General features: G+C 39.2%; 1 protein-coding gene across 4 annotated transcripts in view; it reads left to right on the forward strand.

The window, feature by feature from the left end:
- The window catches only part of IL12RB2 (interleukin 12 receptor subunit beta 2), an 82865-nt gene that overhangs the window by 14257 nt on the left and 49763 nt on the right, over positions 1–18845 (forward strand). For 3 of the 4 annotated variants that reach the window (XM_069594320.1, XM_069594341.1, XM_069594330.1), the window contains exons 4-8: positions 3100–3214; positions 5208–5392; positions 6489–6631; positions 8247–8397; positions 17534–17613. In XM_069594320.1, the coding sequence (XP_069450421.1) occupies positions 3100–3214; positions 5208–5392; positions 6489–6631; positions 8247–8397; positions 17534–17613 (674 nt within the window). The remainder of the gene's footprint in view (positions 1–3099; positions 3215–5207; positions 5393–6488; positions 6632–8246; positions 8398–17533; positions 17614–18845) is intronic. The other variant, XM_069594348.1, reaches the window with a different exon arrangement.

The raw sequence follows: 18845 nt of genomic DNA on the forward strand, positions 1-18845 counted from the left end.
TCAGGATGATTCAAAAGCATTGTATTTACTATGCACTTTCTTTCTATTATTATTACATCAGCTCCACCTCCGAGCATCAGGCATTAGATCCTGGAGACTGAGGATCCCTGATCTATAAGGACATGGTTGGTGCCAGGCAGGAATTCCTAGAGGACCACCACAAGCACTGAGCAGCAATACCAAGCATATCTAAGCAAATCATTGCGGGTGTGGAGCTCATACCCCTCTTCCAGCTCAGGGACTCCTCTCTGATGGGTTATGTACACTCAGTTCTGACAGCCTGTGATGTAGTAAAAGGAGCATGGGCTTTGAATCCCAACCCAGCCACTAGCAGTGGACTTTTAGTTTCAGTTCTCTCAGCCTCAGTTTCTCCATCTGTGTGATGAAGATACGAACACCTACCTCCCAAGACGGTTGTGGTGATTAGATGATACCTTGGATGCAAAGTGCTTAATCTAGTACCAGGAACATAGGAGGCACTTAAGTGATGAGCACTAGGTCTGCAGTTCCACCGGTTTTAGTCTTTTCTTCATGCATACAGTATGCTGAATGGCTGAGCATGTTTTGCTTGAGAGGAAATAAAGTATTGCTAATAGGCAAGATGAAATTTTTTCTTAAGAACACCATTTGTCCTCACCTCCCTTATCTTCCGAACACCTGAATATTTTATCCAGGTAATTCACCGTCTTATAGACCAACATACTATATTGGTATCAGACATTCTCAGCTCTGTGATGTCAGTTCCAAGTGTTCCCAGTGCTGCAGGTGGGTTTTTTAGGGAGCTATCAATGGCCTTGGAAGTCAGTATCTTCGCAGATGTCCTTAAGCCATTCCATTCCATTTCCTGTCCTTGCTCAGACACGTGGGAGTGCCACAGCCCCATTCATCCAGAGCTTGTGCATGCACCTGTGGCAACTGATAGCATCAGGAGGTCTATGGAAATGGGAAGGCACATCTGCCCCGGTGTAGCTCAGCTGGGCAGCTATGCTGGAATCTTGCTTGTGCAGCGAGCTCAGGTGATAACCACACCATCAAATGGCTGCTCTTTGAACAAGTTTAGCACCTTTGAGGTAAAGAACTGACTGGAAGCAACACCTTTTTCTGAGTATGACAAGTCATTCCAAGAAAAGACACAATGAATGTTGGTTTCACCTGGTGCAGTGAGTTTAATTCTATCTGGTGATGGATTGAGCAGTCCATTTTCTCTTTTGTGATAAGTGGTAGTCCAGAGTAACATTGCATACCCCAAGTAGACCTGTCATAAAAGTGACTTGTTCTTCAGGATTGGGAATGGGTAGATGGCCTTGAAGCCTCTTCTTTCTGGCCCCTTCCTGGGCTTGCGCTGCTCTGCTACTCAGATCTCATCCAGATTGTGCAATAACTTAACCTAAGAGGATTGGGCCACAACTTATTTGGACAACCTAGGAAATAAATGAAAGACAGTAGATTCTTGCTTAGTTGTTTTCAATATATGCTTAGCTGTTGACATTTCTGAATGCTATTTAAGACTTTTTATTTCATATCGTTAGTAGGGCTTTAAAAACTAAGAAGAAGAATACACATAACAATGCAAATAATATTTACATAATACAAATAACAATTACATGGTAAACGATTTTCACTTCAGAGGCTTTGATTTCTGACGTTTTCTTAGCTTCAGCTATTAAATACATTTATATTGAAGAGAATTAGGTCTGGTTTATCCTGGGACAGACAGTCTCTGGCCAAACCATGTCCCAGCCTGAAGTAGACACCTTGATTTCATGGTCCAGGGAACTCACATTTAATACGTTGCTTTGATTTTGAGTAAAAGCTATGGTCTTTAAAATGAGATGCTCTGCAAACTTTTAGGAGTAAAGGTGAAAGTGAGACTAACTTTTTCACTATGCAAAAGTGTCAGGTATATTATCTCTATCTCATTTGGTCATCAAAAGACCCTATGAAGCACTAGAGAAATGATGGTGGTTTGTGTACATGTATTTACTTTCATTCCCCCTGAAATTAAGCCAAGATGCAGTAAAGAAAGTTTTCTAGAGGCACAAATCCTAAAGGACAAAAAGAATGGGAGGGGAGACACAGCAACAAAGTTTTGGAAGCTGGAAAGCAAGTGGACCAGCAATCACCGGCTTGGCCTATTACTGGCAGTTAGACATGTCAAGATGTGACCTGATTTAATGCAGAAGCTCCCACCCTAGACAGACAGAAATTGATGCTACCATGTACTGCTGCAAGTAAGGGCAGCAGTGGGGTTAAACTTCTGTCTTTGACTATGAAGTGGCTTCATTTAAAAATACACACCTTATGATAGAAGGAGCCATGCCTACCTTGTACACTTTTGCATTTCCACACCTAATGCTGCCTGGTCCATGGAAGGTTTTCAATGTCTGTGTACATAAAAAAGTAATTTGTAAATATTCATTAAGTGTTTCAGGTGATGCTGCAGAAATTAGATTTTGGTGATACATCCCAGGAAGACATGACTAGGGCCAATGGATAGATGTGCCTTGGCAATAAATTTCAAGTCAGTGGAGAAAGAAAGACCCTAATTTTTATAAGTTTCTAATATTTGAATGAGCTTCATTCTAAAAAAGTAAACTCATCATCACCCAAGGTATTGGAACTAGCACTAAATGGTCACTTGTCAGGGAAAATAGTAGAATATGATGGTGAAAGGCTTGAACTCAGGTCAGCCACTCGTGGGCTGGAGCCCTGATTCCACCACTTCATAGTTTTGTAATGGTGGGCAAGATACTTCATCTCTCAGTGTCCTCTTTGATAAAATGAAGATAATAATAGTATGCACTTGATGTAGCTGCTATAATGTCCAATTGAGAAAAACCACTCATAAAATACTTAGTATAGACTTGGCATATAGTAAGTGTTTGATCTATATCCATTATTATTACAATTGCTATTAGAACAAATTCATACCTAGGAGGCACATTTGAAGTTGATGGGATTTGAAATAGCTCCCAGCTCATCTGGGTATGGGAGACATAGGGGAAGTATTGTTATCTTGTTGGCAAATAACAATAATGTAATTGAAATATCACATGTGTGCTGATTAAAATAGGTAGTTCTATTCTTTTTTTAAAAAAGTTGTTCCAGAACAGCCTCGAAACTTATCTTGTATACAGAAGGGAGAACGTGGAACTGTGACCTGTACCTGGGACAGAGGACGAGACACCCACCTGTATACTGCATACACTTTACAGTGAGTAATACTATATTTGCAGCTTTTTGGTAGGTTTTCTCTTATATGACATCTAGAAGTATCTAACAGTGCTAGTTTTACTGAGAGAAGAAGCAGTAAACATCTCCAGATACTTAGATACTTAAAAAAATAATTCTAGTGTTCATCAAGTAAAACTGGTTCATTTATCTAAAGTGTGAGAACTTATGTCTTAGGCCTGAGGACTGACTCAGAGATCTCTTCAGGGCATCCAAGGCCCACGTTATGGATGTTCTTCCCTGCTGTATAGGGTTAAACTGGCTTCTCTCTAGGGTTAAACTTCTCTCTTTTGCAGTTGCGGAATCTTGGGTCATGGTTTATAAATAGACTCTTTTTTTGTGGTAGCTTTCCACTAGCCCTGGAGGACTTTCTTTTTAAAGCACCTTTTAAAAGACACTTGCTCCTTGGAAGAAAAGCTATGACCAACCTATACAATGTATGAAAAAGCAGAGACATCACTTTGCCAACAAAGATCCACATTGTCAAAGCTATGATTTTTCCAGTAGTCATGTACAGATGTGACAGTTGGACCATAAATAAGGCGGAGCACTAAAGACTTGATGCTTTTGAATTGTGGTGTTGGAGAAGACTCTTGAGAGTCCCTTGGACAGCGAGGAGATCAAGCCAGTCAATCCTAAAGGAAATCAGTCCTGAATATTCATTGGAAGAACTGATGCTAAAGCTGAAACGCCAATACTTTGGCCACCTGATGTGAAAAGCCAACTCACTAGAAAATACCCTGATGCTGGGAAAGATTGAGACAGAAGGAGAAGGGGGTGACAGAGGGTGATATGGTTGGATGATATCACCGACTCAATGGACATGAGTTTGAGCAGACTCTGGGAAATAGTAAAGAACAGGAAAGCCTGGCATGCTTCAGTACATGGGGTCACAAAGAGTTGGACACGACTTAGTGACTGAACAACAGCAACAATCTGACCTGAGAGTTTACAAAAAGAGAGAGTCTGGGAAATTCTTTCCCTTGGAATTAAGTCTGTAATCCCATCCAGAGATCTAGCTGGTAGGGCTGTGACTAAGTGAGGAGGAGATAGGGGAAAGGAAGTGGGGCCTAGACTTCTGATCTGTGCTTTGGATCTGGCACTTCCGTGAAGTAAATGCTGAGGTGGCCATGGATCCTCTGGACGATTGACTCTGCCCCAAGGAGCAAAGAGGTCAGCCACGATTTAGGGATTCAAGGCTTTCCTGATGGCTCAGTGGGGACAGAATCTGCCTGCCAGTGCCAGAGACACAGGTTCAATCCCTGGTCCAGGAAGATCCCACATGACTCAGAGCAACTAAGCCCATGTGGCACAACTGTTGAGTTTGTGCTCTAGGGCCCATGAGCTGCAACTCCTGAGGCCACATGCTGTAGCTATGGAAGCCACACACCGTAGAGCCTGTGTTCTGCAACAAGAGAAGCCACTGCAACAAGAAGCCTGCACACTGCAACAAAGAGTAGCCCTCATTCACTGTAACTAGAGAAAGTCTGCACGCAGTTACGAGGACCCAGCACAAACAAACATAAATAAAATTATAAAATAAAATAAAAAGAATTCACCTGCAATGCAGGAGAGGCAGGTTTGATACCTGGGTCAGGAAGATCGCCTGGAGGAGAAAATGGCAACCCACTCTAGTATTTTTGCTGGGAAAATCTCATGGACAGAGGAGCCTAGCAGGCTGCAGTCCGTGGAGTCACGAAGAGTTGGAGATGACTGAAGCGACTGGGCACACATGCACGCAGTGTAGAGATCATTACTCATCCATACGAATGTCAAGCATTTCAGTCCTATCCAAAAATAAAAAAAAGAGGGGTGAGCTGTGGTCCTATGACTGCAGAATACAAATATTCCCATAGTATAACCCCTAATAAAACATGTCAAGAATTTTCGATACTTGAACATTTTGTTCCTTTGTGCTAAAAGGAAGCAATAGCACATAAATTGTCTTGCTAAACACAAGCATCTTTCATTTACAGGTTAGATGGACCCAAAAATTTAACTTGGCAAAAGCAATGTAATGATCACTATTGTGATCATTTGGACCTTGGAATCAACCTAACCCCTGAATCTCTTGAATCTAGTTACACAGTCAAGGTTACTGCTATCAATAGTCTTGGGAGTGCTTCTTCATTTCCATCCTCATTCACATTGTTGGACATAGGTATGTATAATTTCACATTTTTAGGTGTTGATCTTAGCCTGTGAACATTATTTTTAGAATTACTTGTGTGATGGTTTCAAAAAGGAGAGTGGTTCGTGTTGGAGAAATAAGAGCCCACTGGTTTCAGATCCCGTGAAGGCATAGGCTGCCAGTGATACTTTCTGAGTGAGGGTCATGTGAGGTTGTTCAAGAAGCTCAGTGTAAGCCCTTCATGGTGGAGGTGTCTTTTCAGGGTCACAGCTACTCCATTGTTCTAAGATAAAGCTGCGTGTGGACCTGCAGGGATGAAGCAGCCAGGTGCATAAATAAAGCGCATCGATGTACCAAATGCATCTTCCTCAGAGAACACTTACCTTCACCCCTCTCATCAGCTTGGGAGCTGGAGTTAGCCAGTCCCAGCACATTTCTGAGCAAATGTAATTGGCCCAGTTGAATCAGAGGCCAATTTCAGGCATTCCCAGGTAACACTGAGCTTCTGACCTGCCTGAAGTTCTGGCCTCACACCATGTGGCTCTTTTCTGTCTTCCCAAAGCATCTCATTGCACACATACACACTGTACAGTATAGTGATATACGTTAGCATCTGCTATATTTGCCATCACAATTTTGCCCATTTTGCCTGCCTTCTCTTTACATTGACCATCCATCTCTAGTCACCTTCTTTCCCTCTTCTCTTCTATTCCTCTGTTTCTGAGTCTCTTGCCTATGGCTTTTCCTACCAAGATTTCTTCTCCTTCTGATGAGATCACAACTAGCCACACCTCTACCTTCTCAGCTGTTGAAACTCTTGGGTTTGGCACATTGGTTTTCTTTAAATCATTGAATTAAATGAAACCCAAATTATCAATGATGTTTATGATAGTTTATCTGCATAAAAATGAGGTAGGTTAAAGGGAATTACTTTAATGATTTAGAAGTCAATCCAATTTTTTCTTTCTTCTAAAAGCCAGGGACTCCTCTCTTGTCTGTTTCAACAAGTTGGTGGCTGTACATTTTAGAAATGAGACTTGTTCAACTCTTTATAGCTCATGTAATTATAAGACAATTTCCAGCCGTGGAGCTTGAATCACACTTTTTTGTTTGTCCTGGTTACCAGTGAGGCCTCTTCCTCCGTGGGACATCAGAATCAAATTTGTAAATGCTTCCGTGAACAGGTGTACCCTTCTGTGGAGCGATGAGGGACTGGTGCTGCTCAATCGACTCAGATACCGGCCCATTAACAGCAGATCCTGGAATATGGTAATGGTCTCTAGAGTGAAGGGGAAACCAGGGAGAAATTCTTAGTAGGACCGCCCAGATGTCTTTTTTCATACCAGCAAAATACAGAGGTTAAGAATGTTTACCCCCAAAGTACACATATACATGTGAGACGTATCAGTCAATCATTTACACTTCTGTTTATTGAGAAGTATGTTAGGGAATTCCCTGGCAGTCCAGTGGTTAGGACTCCGTACACTCACTGCCAAGGGTCCAGGTTTGATTCCTGGCGGGGAAACGAAAATCCTATAAACCATGTGTCAAAAAAAATGAAAACAAATATCCTAAAATTTGATCACTGATGCTGAAATTTTTTAAGCTATAAGCTTCTGTAAACCCACACTAATTTTCTATGATTTATTTCTAGTAAATGATTCATTTTTCCTTGTTGGTCTACTCCCTACCCCATTATTACTTCCAATATTACTTTTTAGTAATTTCTTTTAAATTATTTATATATTTAGTTGGCTGCACTGGGTTTTAGTTTCCACATGTGGGATCTAGTTCCCTGACCAGGGATGGAACTCAGGCCCCCTGCATTGGGAGCACAGAGTCTTCGTCATTACACCACCAGGGAAGTCTCACGTTTTAGTAATTTTTTAACTTATTGGAAAAAGAAATATTAGGGAATGTTCAGAGGCTTATCTAAATTGAATATTCCAAAGATAAAACTTTATAATTTGATGTAATATTGAACATTAAATTTTTACAATAAAAATGTAGGATTATGATTCTCTCCAGTATTTTGGTATTTCCAGGATTATAGTGCCTATAATAATAACAAAGGATCAGTTCCACATAGGAGAATTCCATGGACTATTCCATGGGGTCACAAAGATTCGGACACGACTGAATGACTTTTACCCTATTCAAATATTCATCGCTCAGTTATGTCTGACTCTTTGTGACCCTGTGGAGTGTAGCCCACCAGGCTCCTTGGTCCGTGGAATTCTCCAGGCAGTAATACTGGAGTGGGTTGCCATTCCCTTCTCCAGGGGATCTTTCTGACCGAGGGACCAAACTCAGGTGGATTCTTTACCATCTGGGCCACCAGGGAAACCCTAGTTCCACATATAGAAAGGTATAATAATTAAATGTTTATATATTGTTGTTGTTGGTCAGTCATTAAGTTGTGTCCGACTCTTTGTGATCCCAAGGACTGCAGCATGCCATTTAATAATTTTCTTATATAATTAAAATTTTCTGTTTGGAGCCAGTTTTATGTCTGTGTTAAAACAGTCATTGTATTCTAATTGTGGCCAAATAAAAAATAATATCTAGTTAGAAACAAACTTTTTCAAGGCCTTTTTGAAAATGAGTAGTTTTCAGTCTTTACTTGTTTTACAGCTGGTTTCTGGATCCCCCTTGGAATCTATATAGATGGGTTAGATCCATGAATTTTTTTGTCTTTGTGTTTCTAATGAGACACTATTGTTTCAGATTAACATCACATGTATTCAGTAACCCAGTCATTATATTTCTTCTCATTGAATGACAGATTTGAAAAGTAAAAAGGGTTATCTAGTTTGGTTTTCTTACCTTTATTTTAATTAATTTAGTATTAACAGGCACTTAAAAAAATCTGGTTGGTTTCAAGGTTAATGCCACAAATGCCAAAGGAAGATATGACTTGCTGGATCTGAAACCCTTTACAGAATACGAATTTCAGATTTCCTCTAAGCTACATCTTTATAAAGGTAGTTGGAGTGATTGGAGTGAATCTTTGCGAATACAAACACCAGAAGAAGGTATGTGTCTAAAAAAAGGCAGAGGGGTGGGGAAGGAGGGGTGGATAGAAGGGATGAAAGATAAGAGAGAGAGAGAGAGAGAGAGAGGAAGATGTAATAATTTCCTTAGAATAGACTCTAAAATACTGATACTAAATCAAAACATAGTGCGTTAATTAACAAGCTCATTTTCACATCAGCTTAAGTATTGCAGCTGTCCAGGGAGATATGTTTATATTGCTTGGAAATTTTTGACATTAGTTAAGTCCTACTCCTGTTTGTCATATATTATCACATTGGTTTACAAGCTTTATGCCTCTGTTTGATTTTATCTCTTACTTCTATTTCACTTAATATCTCAGTTACTCTCTCTTATTCCACAAAGCTATGACTAGTAATTAATTTCATTCCTTTATCATTAAACCTTGATGCATCTTGCCTTTTGGGTTCTATGAAAATTAATATGGCCTTTATAAGCCATACTAAAAGCTTGGGAAAAGGTAGTCTCTGAAGATATAACATTTTAAAATGAAGTTTAACATCCAACAATCCTCTCTTTTCCAAATATTACAGCCCTGCACTTCTTCAAACTTTGATACTCACTGCTCACAGGAGTACCCTAGATTGCCCATAGCTATGAAGAGGAGGTCAAATATATTTTTCAGTCTGATGAGCTTTTTGTTTTGGGTAATTACTGGGAAGACAGTTTTATTGAAGTAAAATCAAATTTTTTTTTAAAGCAAAAATGTTTATATGAACTTTATGCCTCTTCTAAATCTTTGGAGACATAAGAAATAGCCGTTTGAGTATTAGTTTTCAAAAGCACTCTGTTAGTGATACAATATACAACTTCATAATTTGTCTAAATTTGTCTCAGAGGAAAAATAATCGGCATGTAATCTATTGCTTTATAATCTGGAGATTTTCAGCCATTAATGTCAGAAAAGCTAAATGCTTATTTGTGAAACTTACAGATATTTGTGCATGTAAACTAGCCTCACGACTAAACTACATTCATTTTCTGTGAGCAACTAGTGATTTTTGGTAACTGATGACACTGAATGACTTTCAAGGATGTAAACTATTAATCAATAAATAATATATAAATTATAGAATAATTGTATATATTTCCTTTCTTCTTAACAGTAATTTCATTTCTCTAAAAATGTTTATAAATGAATTCATTCAACAAATTATAATTTTTCCTCTCATTTTATGGTAATAATCTCTTAATGTTGAGCCACTATTCTCTCTTTAAATGTGTGTTAGTTTTAGAATCCAGAGCTAACTCCTGTTATCCTTTTGTTACACATGTCAAAGTGATGTATTTTTAAAATGCCTTATGGATTAGAATTTATACATAATACAGATAAAATTCTTGGAACTAGGCCACATTTTATGTCCAAGTCCAAGGTAGTATATAGTCTGAGAAGTTAAGTTGTATCACATTAAGCTAAAATATAAAAATAAGGAAACTGGGCTCATAAATGCTTGTCATTTTTACTCACACTTGATAATGACCTGTTTAGAGATGTGTGAAAGTTTTTTCTTTTTTTTTTTTCAAGTGTTTATCTGTTGAATTAAAAACCCATCAAGGCAGAATGGTAACTTTCTCATATCCTATAAAATGAACCATTACCATAACAATGAATGCAGCAACTTGTTGTATTTATGAACTCGTGGATGGTTATGAATTGAACCAAGGAAGCTGGCTTATTCAGAGTAGTTGCAAGCATTCACAAAGAGAGAAACCCATACTCTGAAATACGCCACGTTGACCAAGCTCTGCTGACTTCCTCTCTGTCTGAATCTCCCTTTTCTGTGTTTGATCTTTCTGTGGGTTGTTGTAAGATCTCTTTTCTCTTACTCTAACTTCATGGTTTTCACATCTTACCACTGTTTCTGTCATCAGTTTCTGTATGAAACACTAACTGATGTAAACCTAAAAGGTGTGAAATTTTTTTTGACACTTCTTCCTTTTAACCCTTGGGATGTGTATGCAAATGTAACTTGGCATTTAAAAAAAAATACTAGTAAGCTCTTTTTTTAAAATTACTGTCTAAAACTGAGCAATGTTATTATGATAGAGCTCTTCCTTTGCAGCCTTGGCTACTCAAAACAGCATAATATGTTATCTCTTAGTGGTTTGGGTACAGTTATTTATAGCATGTCGGCAGAGAATGAAGGCATTATTCACTCCATATGGCCCTTCCTCTGTCATTAAATTAAACTCTTGTCACAGTCCTCCATGAAGAACACTTTAAAAATGACCACTAAGTAAGGGGTGAAAGGAAACATATCACATTCCTATGCTCAGGAAGATAGTCCAGCAATCAGTATATATCAAATGTGGGCCTGATACTGGGAAACAAGCAGTCATATTTTGCTTCTAGTGGGAAAACAGTCTTGAGTTTGGGTTGCATAGTGTCTTCACGTGCCTGAGAAAATGCCCTAGTATTGGGATACAGTGCTTCCTCATCATTTTGAGCACCCAGGAGGAGACTCCAAAATAAAGGTGAATGAACCATTCCTTAGAGCTATATTAACAATTAGGTGTTTCTGCCTATTCATTCTTCATCATTTTTCAAAGTGTTATTTGTATGTTTGGTCTTGGTAAACTTGACTGTGGACAGTTAATAAAGGAAGTGTTAAATGCTCATACTAGTGCCAGAGCAGTAAAGGAGTCCTCCTCCATCATGGTGATGGCATAGGTAATTGGTGAGAGATCCCAAAGAGAGAAAAAAACATAGCTGCAGCCACCCATCTTCCCATTGAGGAGCTAGACAATTGTTCACTCACTTGTGATTTTAAACAATTGCTAGGATAGGTTAGATGTGAACAATTAAATACTAGAGGTTATTTTACTATCTGTTAGTAAGCAAGATGGTAAGTCTAGCTTAAGAGTTAGCAAATATTTTCTGTAAAGATCCAAGGCTGAAAATAATAAATATTTTCAGCTTTGCAGACCTATGATCTCTGTCACAACTATTAAAATTTGCTGTTATCACATGCAAGCAGCCATTGACAGTCTAGCAATACATAGACAAAGCTGTATCCAAAATTTTATTTTTGCACACTGAAATTTGAATTTTATAAAATTTTTATCTCACTAAAAAGGATTCTTCTTTTGATTGGTTGTCAACCATCTAAAAATGTGAAAGCTATTATCATTAGTATGGCTATATCGAAACACGGAATAGGGAACCAGTCAGATTTGGTCCATGGGCCATAGTTTGCTGATTTCTAAATTAGCTAAACTTGAAAATATCATGCTTGTACCTTTTTGCCTAAGACTTGAGGAAATGAGAATGAATGGTTCTTTACCTACTAAAGGGACTTAGCGACAAACATTTTCATTAGAGGGAAAATGTTACGTTTGAGATCCAGTGAGTGTCCCTACCCTCTTTTCTTCTTCTTGCCTCTTCTAAGCTCAACATCTACCCTGGAAGAAATAAATGCCTAAGCTTAATTATTTGACAAGATGGTAATCACTCCAGTGGAAGGAAATGCTTTTCATGAAACCCTCCAAAAGAAGTCAATAGGGAGTAAAAAACACTTCTCTGGATGGCCTGTAAGGAATGTATATATGTTAGGAACTATGCCAGGTACTCAGATACAGTGATAACCAGTCAGATCCTCAGATTCAGGGAATTGCAGTCTATCTTGGAACATCAGGGAAAATTCCTGGAAGAGATGGCACCAAGAATAAGCTGCAAAGCCCAAAGGGAATCTGGCCTTCTACCATCTGGAGTATGTGGTCTCCAAGGTACTGCACTAGAAGGAAAGAGCTATTACCTCCTAGAAGTACTTGCTTCTGTGAAATCTTTTCTACCCTGTTGATTTTTCTTCTACCCTGTTGGCCAGTTCTTCCTAGTCTTTTATGCTGGCCATCTTCCTCTTCTTAATCTCAATATATAGGGCTTTGCACTGGGTCTCTTTCTTTTCCCAGCTGACCTCATTCAATCTCATGGCTCTAAAAGTAGATAGGTAGGTAAAGAGAAAGAAAGAATATAGTTTCTGTTCTGGAGTCTCTCCAGAACTTCAGATTTTGTACTCCAGTCACCTATTCTACATCTTCACTTAGATATCAACAGATACACTAAACCTCACATAGCCTAAAAAGATTGTTTTTTCTCCAATGCAAAATGCTTTCAGAATGCCTCCGTTTCAGTCTTTCCTTTCGTGGTAAATGACTTTACCATCTTCCTAGTTATTCAAGTCGAAAAATGGAGAAATTATCCTCAAATTCTCCTTTTCTCCCATTCCCTCATACCCGCATTGAGTCTCCTAAGCATTTAAAATCTATTCATTGCTTCCATTGCTACTCTGACTATCCTAGTTTAAGCTACTTTCTCATTACAAAACATAACAACAAAATGAACACTTACAAACTCATCATTCCAGTTAAATGCTGTAAAATTACTGATGTATTCTTACCCTGTTACACTTCCCCACAGGTAGCCACTATCCTGGATTGCGTGTTTATGTCATCATCACACCTTTCTCATAGTTTTCAGAAATGTATATATTTCTAAACAGTGATTAGTGTTGCTTGTTTTAAGCTTGATCAAAATTATATGCAGTATATAATCTTTTCCAACTCACTTTTTTTCCCCATCAGCACATGATGCCTCCATTGATTTTAGGATAGAGGAAACATCCCTGCTTCTGTTAAGAAATAGGCTCTTTACTTGTGATCTGGATGTTGAAAGATTATCTTTCTTAAAAAGAAAAAAAAATTTGATGGTGGAGTATTCAGCTATGTCAGATGTTCCCAATAAATCCAGTGAAGTGAGAATAGAGAAGTAATAATCAGATTTCACAAAGCAGCATTGATTTCTGACCGGGAAGAGCATAAGTAGAGTTGTGGGGGCATTGAATGAGAGTGAATGCGAGGTGAGGAAATAAAGACAGTGACAATTCACAACTCTTCAAGAAGTTCTGTGGAGGGGAGCAGAGATGTTGGGCAGTAGCTGGAGTAGGATGTAACATCAAGAAATTCCTTCATTATGTTTTAGGATCAGAGATAATACAGTATATTTATAAGGTGATTTTAGGACCCAGCAGAGAAAGAGAGATTAATGATAGAGGAAATAGGATAATAGTGAGAGATATATACTTGATGAAGCAAGAGGATGGGACCTAAAACTCAAGGAGTTGGTCTGTGATAGAAGTAGGGAATGCTTCATCCACAGTAAAGTCAGTAGAAGTGATGTGTTAGGGAATTGATGGGGAAGTTTGAAAGTTTTCATGGTGGAAATATTAGGGAATCCCTGTCTGGTTGCTTCCTTTTTCTCAGTGAAGTGTGAGGCAAAGACATGAGTTGAGAGAATCAGATCATTTGAAGTGAGCAGATAGAGGGACTTACAGCATCAGCCACTGGGAAGGAGCAACCCCGATGATGAGCCACCGAAAATAGTGACAGAAAGGAGTGAAAAGAGAGAGTGAATGATGTGTTGAAAGTTATCAAAGAGGAGGAGGGGTGGGGAAGTCTGTGTAGGGCTTCCCATGGAGACATAGCAGGTGGTAACGTATGAAGGCAAGAGTCTACCACTAAGAAACTTGTTTAATCATGTAGGTGTTTGTGAATCTGTGAATCTATTTTAGTTATTTGAGTCTAGATTTTAGAGAAGTGTATCATAGTCCAAAGAGTGGACACTGAGGAACCAAGGTGGTGGATGACTTACTTAGCTCTGTCTTTCCCTGCTTAGAGCATGGCTTGGACCAAAATATTCTCATGGGTTCAATTTAGTCCACTACCTGAAATCTCTCAAGGTACTCCTTATTCATATTCACTTGGTGTTAAATTCTCTATTTTCACTGTTCTTAGAGATCTTTCTACTCTACCCCACTGCATGCTAAAACCTCTGTGGTGGGTTTGCTGTCTACTTGCAATTCAGTTGCTCTCATCCACACCCTTGCACTTGCCTTGGCTTCTGAGATGGATGCTAATCTCAGAAGCAGCACATGGCTTAGCCCTGCTTTACTTACCACATGTCCTGTTTCATTGAATCCTCAAATCTTAGGATTCCCTTGTAACTCAGTCAGTAAAGAATCTGCCTGCAGTGCAGGAGACCTGGGTTTGATTCCTGGATGGGAAAGATCCCCTGGAGAAGGAAATGGCAGCCCATTCCAGTATTCTTGCCTGGAGAATCCCATGGACAGAGGAGTCTGGTGGGCTACAGTCCATGCAATTACAAGAGTCAGACGTGACTTAACGTCTAAACCACCACCACCAGAATTGAAAGAACCCTTTGAGGGTAGTTAGGCTGATCTTCTGCTTAATTTAGGATGTCCTCTTTTTTTATATTGGTGATTCCTTCCTCTTTAACCCAGTTTTTTTCCTTTACATTGATAGTACATTCGTCTCAGGAGAAATGACTTCCATTGCTCAATATTCATATTTTTTTATCATTTGTACTCATCCTTTTTGTGTGTGTCACTTGGGACATATGGGCTTTGTCTTTTCTTTTCTCACCTGCCTATAATACTTTTATCTGACTTTTTGATAACACTGAGGTTAGGACTCCCAAGTGATTTTGACAGTTGAATGTCAAAGATTCTCTATAATATTAGCCCTTATATTGCTTTACACAGCAGTAGTTTGACATTTCTAGTCATGAAGTTTTACACTTTGAAACCCATACAGATTTGGCTAATGATTTCTCTCCCATAGAAGCTTACACTACAGGTGGGCACTGTTAAAATTTCAGCTTCACTTGCAATTTATCTTTTGAAGAAAATATGACTCTTGAATTAGATTCTTAGCTCTGTAATAATCTGGTAGGTTGTAGAGGCAATGAGTGGCAAGAGAGGTGAGTGTTCCCTTTAAATTTCTCACCTATATGTAATTAACTGAAGACATGTAGCACTATGGAACGTGCCAACTGGCCTAGACACTGAGCACACCGTAGTTTCCAAATCCTGATTATGTAGTCAATGTCTGGATCGTCTAGTTTGTGGCGTGTTTAGATTTTTGCTCAACACGGTGAATGTTAACAGACGAGCAGGGTCTTTGAGACAGCAAAACTTGGGCCCAGCTCTCAGCTTTGCCATTACCATCTCTGCAGTTTTTGTAAATCACTGGACCTTTGTCAGCCTCCTTGTCCTCAGCTGCAAAACAGGTCTAATCATATGCTCCCTCTGCATTGTGTGAGGATTAAGTGAGAGCATGGATATATAGTGTCCAAAGATTACTTGGCACGTGGTAGGTGGTCAATAAACGCCAGGCCCCCTTCCTTTCTGTTGCCTGTGCTTTTTTCCTTTTTACGTATGGACTAGCAGGAAAAAATGTTTCGAGCTTGATTCCTGGGTCGCTGTAATCCTGAAGGATAGACAGCACTTTCAGAATGTCTTCTGTATACATTTCTTACCGTTAAGTCCTTGCTGCAAGGGTGAATACTACCACTGGTCAGAAGAGAAGGGGAAGAAATGAATGTTTAAAAGTTAAAAGAGATGAAGGTGAGAGAGGCAGGAAGAGGAAGTGACAAAGGAAAAGACTAGAACATGAAAGAGGCACACCCAATAGAGGACCTAAGTTTTACAGAGACGTCGTAAGCCTTAGCAGAGCCAGGCAACTGCATGGTGCAGAGCAAAGATCATAGCCCAAACAGAGCTGTGTTCAAAGCCTGGCTTCTCCACTAATTAGTTCTGGAAGTTTGATCAAGTTCCTTAACTTCTTTGAACTTCAGTTTTCAAGTGAAGAAAACAACAGCAGCTAAATTGACTGAGTGCTTAACATATGTAAGCACTCTTACATTCATTTAAATTCTCACAATAGCCCCATCTGATATGTAAAATTATGATCCTCATTTGACAGATGAGGAACCTGGCTTAAGGACATGGTTAGCATTGTTCAGGATCACAGAGCCTGGATTTGCCCATCGAGGGAGGGCCTGACTCTGGAGCTCACACTTTAACCACTGCACCAAAGCTAGTGTGTCATGGGGCCGAGGAGGACATGAGATGTCACTGAATGGGCCCACATGGGGCCTGCCCGTGGTATGTGCTGGGACGTGTGCCCCCTCCCTGTCCTTCTTTCTCTTCTCCCCTTCCTGGCTGCTTGTCTTCTGCCATCCAGGTGGGACTGCTTTCTGGGAATTTCCAGCTGGTTAAATGGAACTTGCTGCTCCAGAAGGAACCTCAGATAGCTTCATCCTAATACACTCTGAGGGTCACTGTTACACAGGTTGGCGCAACTGAAGCCTGTTTTCAGAGACTGTTTCTATTGATTCCACCCCTGGCTGTAAATCCAAACAAATCTGATAGTGAGAGTAATAAAACTATTTCACCCACTCATAATACACGTACATACACACACTTAGACATAGGAGTTGATTATTCAGTTTCTTTTCAAAAAAATATGTTCAGTTGACCTTCTCAAATTTAATTAGGTCATATTTGACCATTGTTTTATGGAGTGGTGGTTATTTCTTCTACTAGTTCAGCCTGTGTTTCAGCATCAAGTAGATGAGATTGCCTGGTTTGTTCATTTGCTTGTTCATCATTTAACAAAGAGTAACTGGGAGCCTGTTACTTTCTAAGCACTGCGCTGGGTGTGAGGAATGCTAAGATGAATGAGACAGACTTCCATACAAATAGATTATTGTCTAATGGTCATAAAACCAAATAATTATATTCCAACATAAATTCAGGAATGGAGATGAACACAAAGTTCAGCCTTTGTGTTTTGTATTTTACAGGATTGAAAAATGTTTTCCTCGTGATGTATGTCTGTTTTTTCTATTGAGAATTCTTTATGCATTCCAACAAAAATGAATTAACTGTGTATACTTTCTTTGAGTTATTTTACTAATACATGTTTAAGGGTAAGTTAAGAATGTAATGTCCCCTTGTCATTTTTTAAAGTTTGTTCCTAAGGTTGCTGTTTAGTCACACAGTCATGGTTGACTCTTTGGGATCCCCATGGACTATAGCGCTTTGCTTTTTATGACTTCTGTGGTCCAGCATGTTCATTATTTAACAAAAGAAAAAGGAAAATACTGGGACACACAAAAAAATTGAAATTATCCTATAATTCTACCCTCTTAGAATCATTTAATCAATAACCAATTGACTTTTAAAGTTTTTACATTGTGTATTTGTATATATGTATATATATATGAAGCTGTGGATTTTTTTTTTCCCTTCAAAACAGAGCCTATTGGGATGTTAGATGTCTGGTACATGAGACAGCACATTGACCACAATAGACAACAGATTTCTCTTTTCTGGAAGGTAAGTTTGCAGTGTCCACTTAAAATTCAGAACTATATAGTGTTTTTTAATTGAGATATAATTGACATATGAAGAGAATTACATATTGGAACGGGTAAGTTTCAAGGCCGAAGAACTTGTTCCATAGTTGCTTTGATTTGAGGCTTCAGAGACTGTGTTGGAACTCATTTTCTCAGCCAGATCTTCATGGTGGTTGACTCGAAGTCATTTACTTTTCCGGCACAAGGGTGAGGCCTCCCTCACCCTTGTGTGCCTCCACACAATCATAGCTTTCCCTCATCCACTTCCAGTCAGATCAAGGTCTCTTCCCTTCCCGAACTGTGCCCAGCCTCTGACCGCATTCACCACGCCTTCTCACCTGACTCTGTTCTCCTCTCTGCCTCCTCCCACCCCACAGATGCCATATGCTCCACAGTGACCACCTCACTTTTTCATTTTAGGGGGGAGTAAAGCTGTGGATATAGGTGTTTAGGAATATGCTTTCTATGGCCATTGAAAAGTGAGGGGGTGGAAAGTAAGCTCCTCTACCTCAGGAATACTAATAATAGTCGAAAATGAGAGAAATAGGAATAGAAAACAGCCTTTCCTCAGGAATAGTAGTAAAATGGTGGTAAACAGAACAACCTTCCAGGAAACAATGAGGCCTAATGTTATGACAGAATGTAAAAGTTTCACAAAGTGCTGAAAGCTGGTATTATCATTTCACTTAACCCTTACAAAAACCCTAAGAGATACATACTAGTATCCCCACTAACACATGAAAAAAACTGAGAGTCCAAAAAAGGAGGTTTTTCACAAAGTCAACCACCTACTAAGTGCAGAGCTGGGACTAAAACCCCATCCAGAGCTCTTTCTGCTACAGTATGACTCATTTTGCCCCCCAAAATATATATACTGTTTGAATTGAGCTACTGATTGGCATGTTTATAAGAAGAGGTTTTATTTCTCAAAAGCTATGCCCTTTTTACGACATGTCTTCCAGTTAAGGGTAAATAAACAGTTTTGGAATTATGCAGCTGACAAGCACGAAACCAGAAGTCAGAGTAATAAAGTCCTCTGATGGGGTTAGCATGATAGATTTTGATAATCACAGTCTTCTTCAATTTTAAGAAATGAGCTCTTTCTCCCTCTTTCCCTTTCTCTCTCTCACACATAGAATCTCTGGTATAAAAGGAGACTACTGTAAATAGCTTGGTGAGTCATAATCAAGTTCTTCACTTTGAAACTAAAAC

Source organism: Ovis canadensis, chromosome 1 (genome assembly GCF_042477335.2).
Source record: "Ovis canadensis isolate MfBH-ARS-UI-01 breed Bighorn chromosome 1, ARS-UI_OviCan_v2, whole genome shotgun sequence".
In the NCBI taxonomy this organism is placed as follows: Eukaryota; Metazoa; Chordata; class Mammalia; order Artiodactyla; family Bovidae; genus Ovis; species Ovis canadensis.